Source organism: Triticum urartu, unplaced genomic scaffold (genome assembly GCF_003073215.2).
Source record: "Triticum urartu cultivar G1812 unplaced genomic scaffold, Tu2.1 TuUngrouped_contig_6383, whole genome shotgun sequence".
Classification (NCBI taxonomy): Eukaryota; Viridiplantae; Streptophyta; class Magnoliopsida; order Poales; family Poaceae; genus Triticum; species Triticum urartu.
The window spans coordinates 5,053-9,069 of NW_024117142.1; the positions used below are offsets into that span (position 1 = coordinate 5,053).

The 4,017-nt window shown below is 41.8% G+C and overlaps 1 protein-coding gene across 1 annotated transcript; it reads right to left on the reverse strand.

Annotated features, from left to right (window-relative positions):
* Positions 1-387: 387 nt before the first annotated feature.
* LOC125530537 (protein LIKE COV 1-like) lies at positions 388-3,993 on the reverse strand (the record flags this gene model as incomplete). Its single annotated transcript, XM_048694919.1, is given in 7 exon segments — positions 388-876; positions 971-1,097; positions 1,409-1,506; positions 1,579-1,746; positions 2,152-2,261; positions 3,105-3,157; positions 3,870-3,993. Coding segments are annotated over 7 exon segments (790 nt in total), but the record flags the coding sequence as incomplete, so codon positions are not given.
* Positions 3,994-4,017: the final 24 nt, after the last annotated feature.

Here is a 4,017-nt window from a genome sequence, read left to right on the forward strand (position 1 = left end):
ATCACCAACCATATGGTTCTGAAAGGCATGGAACGAACTGATGAATGCGGTGCCAAGACAAGCGCCTGCACATGCAGATTTTACGTCCTACCATGCTGGTGTGTAGCAGGAGCAGGTCAATGTAGTCTAGACCAGTCATCGAACCATGCACGAAAACCATAGAAATGTAGTCAAATTTATCTATGGAGAAATGAGAATGCTTGGGTTGGTCGCCACCAGAGTATTGTGCAGAGTTGATCACATCAGCTAATTGTTCCAGCAGATTGTGCAAATTTTATCATATCACTATTGTTCCAGCAGGTCTTTCAAAGTCAAGGTTCCAGTTCCACCATTGCTGGTCTAGTGTCTACTATCACCTGACCAATAGGAGGTTAATTAGTCCAAGAATTCAAGGTAAGACAACTCAGGCAGGCATTGTTTTCTTTTACAGTAAGGCACCTCAGTCAGACATTGTTGATGCCGAAAGCTAATTTGGACTCCGAAACAGCCAGAAGAAAACAATTGAACAACCGTAAGAAAATATAAGTATGGCTAGGAAGCATCTGGGGCGGCATTACAAAGACAAAGTCCAAGCCAATTGTACAAAATCCATCGGATCGACAACGCGTGTGAGTTACCTACTTCTACTTAATTACAAGATCCTTTGATCCTCAGGCGTGACAGATTGCTAGTGCATCGCGCTCAGGATCTTGTTCGCCGCACTGGTGTGGTCTGTGTTGAGAGTTCTACACTTGATATCGACGAACAGGTATGCAGGTAGTTTGCCTCAGCTTCTGCTCGCTCCACCTCGGTCTGTGTGGATTGCATGCAGATGTGGATGTGGATCCAGGGTCGACAAAACCTGGGGCATTGACATACCACCAGACACAACGATCTCTGCCAAACGGTGCAGAAATATGTCAGCGCCTTTTCACATGTTTTGGAGCAGATTAACAGACAAGACACCGAGAGGATAGAGTTTAGGAGTTACCAATGCCTTCACGCACAGAAAGATTAGGCCTTATCACATCCTTTGAGTTCACCATGAAGATATCACCAATGTAGAGATGGTTGGTCGGCACATAGACACAGTAAAGGTCCTCTTGACCAGAATAGCTCTGTTATGACGTAATGAAGGGATATTACACATTCAGATGAGTCAAAGCTATACCTTAAATCAGAGCAAACAATAGAATGGTTTGCAAAAAAACAACATTTATCATCATTTTGAGCATTCTATAAGTATTCATTTCCATCCTTTACAAGGTGAGTTAGTCAAATTTTGTGGTAAAACTGAATTTCAACATTCCACCATGAAAGGGTTCATACCGATCACAGGATAACATAACTGCATACTGAGCATAAAGAAAAATCATGAAAAATAGGTGTAAGCTAATCATCATTGGGAACTCAGTATAATAGTGAAGACCTGGAGCGAGACTGATGAAGTAATGAATCCAAATGCATATTCCCCAATACGAGGATGTCGTATGATGACTGCCTCCTTGAATGCCTGTTTGTTTTGATCTGTAAAAAGAAACAAAAATTTAGCGCATAAGCTACTCTGCAGATTGAATATCTTGATAACTGCGAATTTACCTGGCGATATAGCGGCACTAATTTGCTTAGATGCATTGTAGATATGGCGCACAAGTGGCATGCGCTTAATGATCCATTCACCAATGCCAAGAACAGATGCTCCAACCCAAGATGACATGAAGACTCCAACGAAAAATATGAAAGTAACAGAAGTGATGAAACCAAGACCTGGGGATTCAAATGAGTACAGTGGGAAATAAGCTGGATAGGCAATAAGCATCCTCCTTAGCAATGAATAAGTTACAAAATAATAACTGATTTCAACGACCCAATTTCATGTCAAGTTTCTCAGATTTTGCAGACATTTAAGAATCTAATGACTCAATAAACTAAAACTTCAAATGATTATCAAACTATGCACCTAAGTTTTTAGGTTCCGCATACAAATTACAAATAAAGCAGACTGTATAATACACAACACCACAAAGTAACATATAATATAATAATAACACTACAGGATCAAACCCCAAAGTCGAAACAGGATGAAGCCAGTCATTTATTGAAGAAACTACAGCATGAGAGACAAACCATCCAAGAAATTCAGTATCAAAAGAAGCGGAATAATTTACATACCAAAAATGTTGATTCCCAATTGTGCATAGATTGGAGAGAAGAATCCATCAACAAAATGAATGAACCACCAGGTGAAGTAGAATGTTATCGCTATGGGGAAGAGAATCACACTGGCATTATCCCAGAAAAGAAAATCAAAACAGTATCAGTGTGTGCGTGAAAACAAAATGTTTATATAACATCATGGTAACATAATTTCAGACAGGTATTGAGTTTGAAGAATCTCCAGAAGCAGGACAGCTAGTAACGGTTGGTGTGCATATTCACTGGTCGTAGCAGAATAAGGATGCAACTTCGAGTATGGTTTATTAGGTTCAGCCAGTATTTCTAATGCCTGAATTGGTGTCTTCAAACCAATGCCAGACTTCACAAAAAGGAACAACATATGTCTTGCTGGACAACCAAACTACTCCCTCCGTTCGGAATTACTTGTCTCGGATATGGATGTATCTAGAACTAAAATACATATAGATACATCCATTTCTGCGACAAGTAATTCCGAACGGAGGGAGTAGATAACAGCAGAGGAGCATAATTGTCCAAATGAAGTTAACTGAAAATACTTGGATTTCCAAAAATCCCTGTTAATTGTGGCTTACGGGTTGGCAACTGGGGAAAATATGGTAACACATCTCCTATGGGTTCTTGCCTCCCATTCTATTTGTTGAATAATACATAATGATGCACCAAATATGACCTATTTGATATTCCCTTGATCTCTTATGCTGATTCTTTTCAAAGAAAGAGATAAGACCCAGAACCAGAGTGGATATCACACTGAGACACTGTCCATACTATTTAGCTATGCTCCTGGCAACCTTATGAAAAAATCTGCCTAAATTATTTCTGAATCGATAGTCGCTGAAATTGAATGCTGGCAAGATCATACAGCTCTACCATCCGTTTAACATGACTTTTTTTTTTGTGGGATTTATCTTAGTAGAATGACTTACCATCCAGTCATGAATTTCTTTGAGGCCCAGCTGCGGACCACCTTATGGAAAGCCTGTATTGCCGAAAAGAGAAAGAGAAAAAGTTCAACATTAAGTTGTTCTAACCTCAGAAATACAAGCAAAGCTAACAAACATGAAGGGCATACATTGTGTGCAAGGCAAGTATCAAAAAGGAAAAGCATGAATGAACAAGAATAAAGAACATCAGCAATCTACTTTCATCTTTGTCAGATAATGATTGGTCCGAATTTTCTGTCAGCGCGGCAAGCACCCTAGGCAGATTAACAATCACTCAAGGTTCTAACACAAGAAAGCATTTATGCACTGTATGTTTGCCTTCTGTATGGGGATTGTAACATTATAACATCATAATATGTTCCTCCAAGGGAGTTAAATAAAGCAATTTCTCCTCAAATTCATCGCTAAGAAGATATAAATATTACCCTCAAATTGCACCAAAAGAGTGATCGAGCTCATCACCAATTTGACCACTCGATCCAATAGTTAGCTTCAGCACAACAAACACTCACCAAGGGTCGACATCCCTAGTCCTACGAACTTGCAGCGTTTAACATAAACAGTCATTTCGAACCTACTTTCCGCACAATCAACAAATCCGACGACAATAAACTGTGAGCCGCCAGAGGAATACCAACACAGACCGTGGACTAATTCCAACAGCCAGGCCACAGACCCGGAGCCGCAGTCGGACGACAGGGTAAACCCTAGGGGAACGAACGAGGCGTGAAGGGAAGGGGGGCGAACCTCGCGGCCGGTGGAGGAGAGCGCGGCGGAGGCGGAGGGGGAGGCGGCGGTCCTGTCCAGGTCGTCGTCGTCGCCCCCGGCGCGGGGGACCGAGCCGCCCCCGCCGCCGCCGGAGACGGGGATGGGGACCTCCTGGTCGGGGGACGCG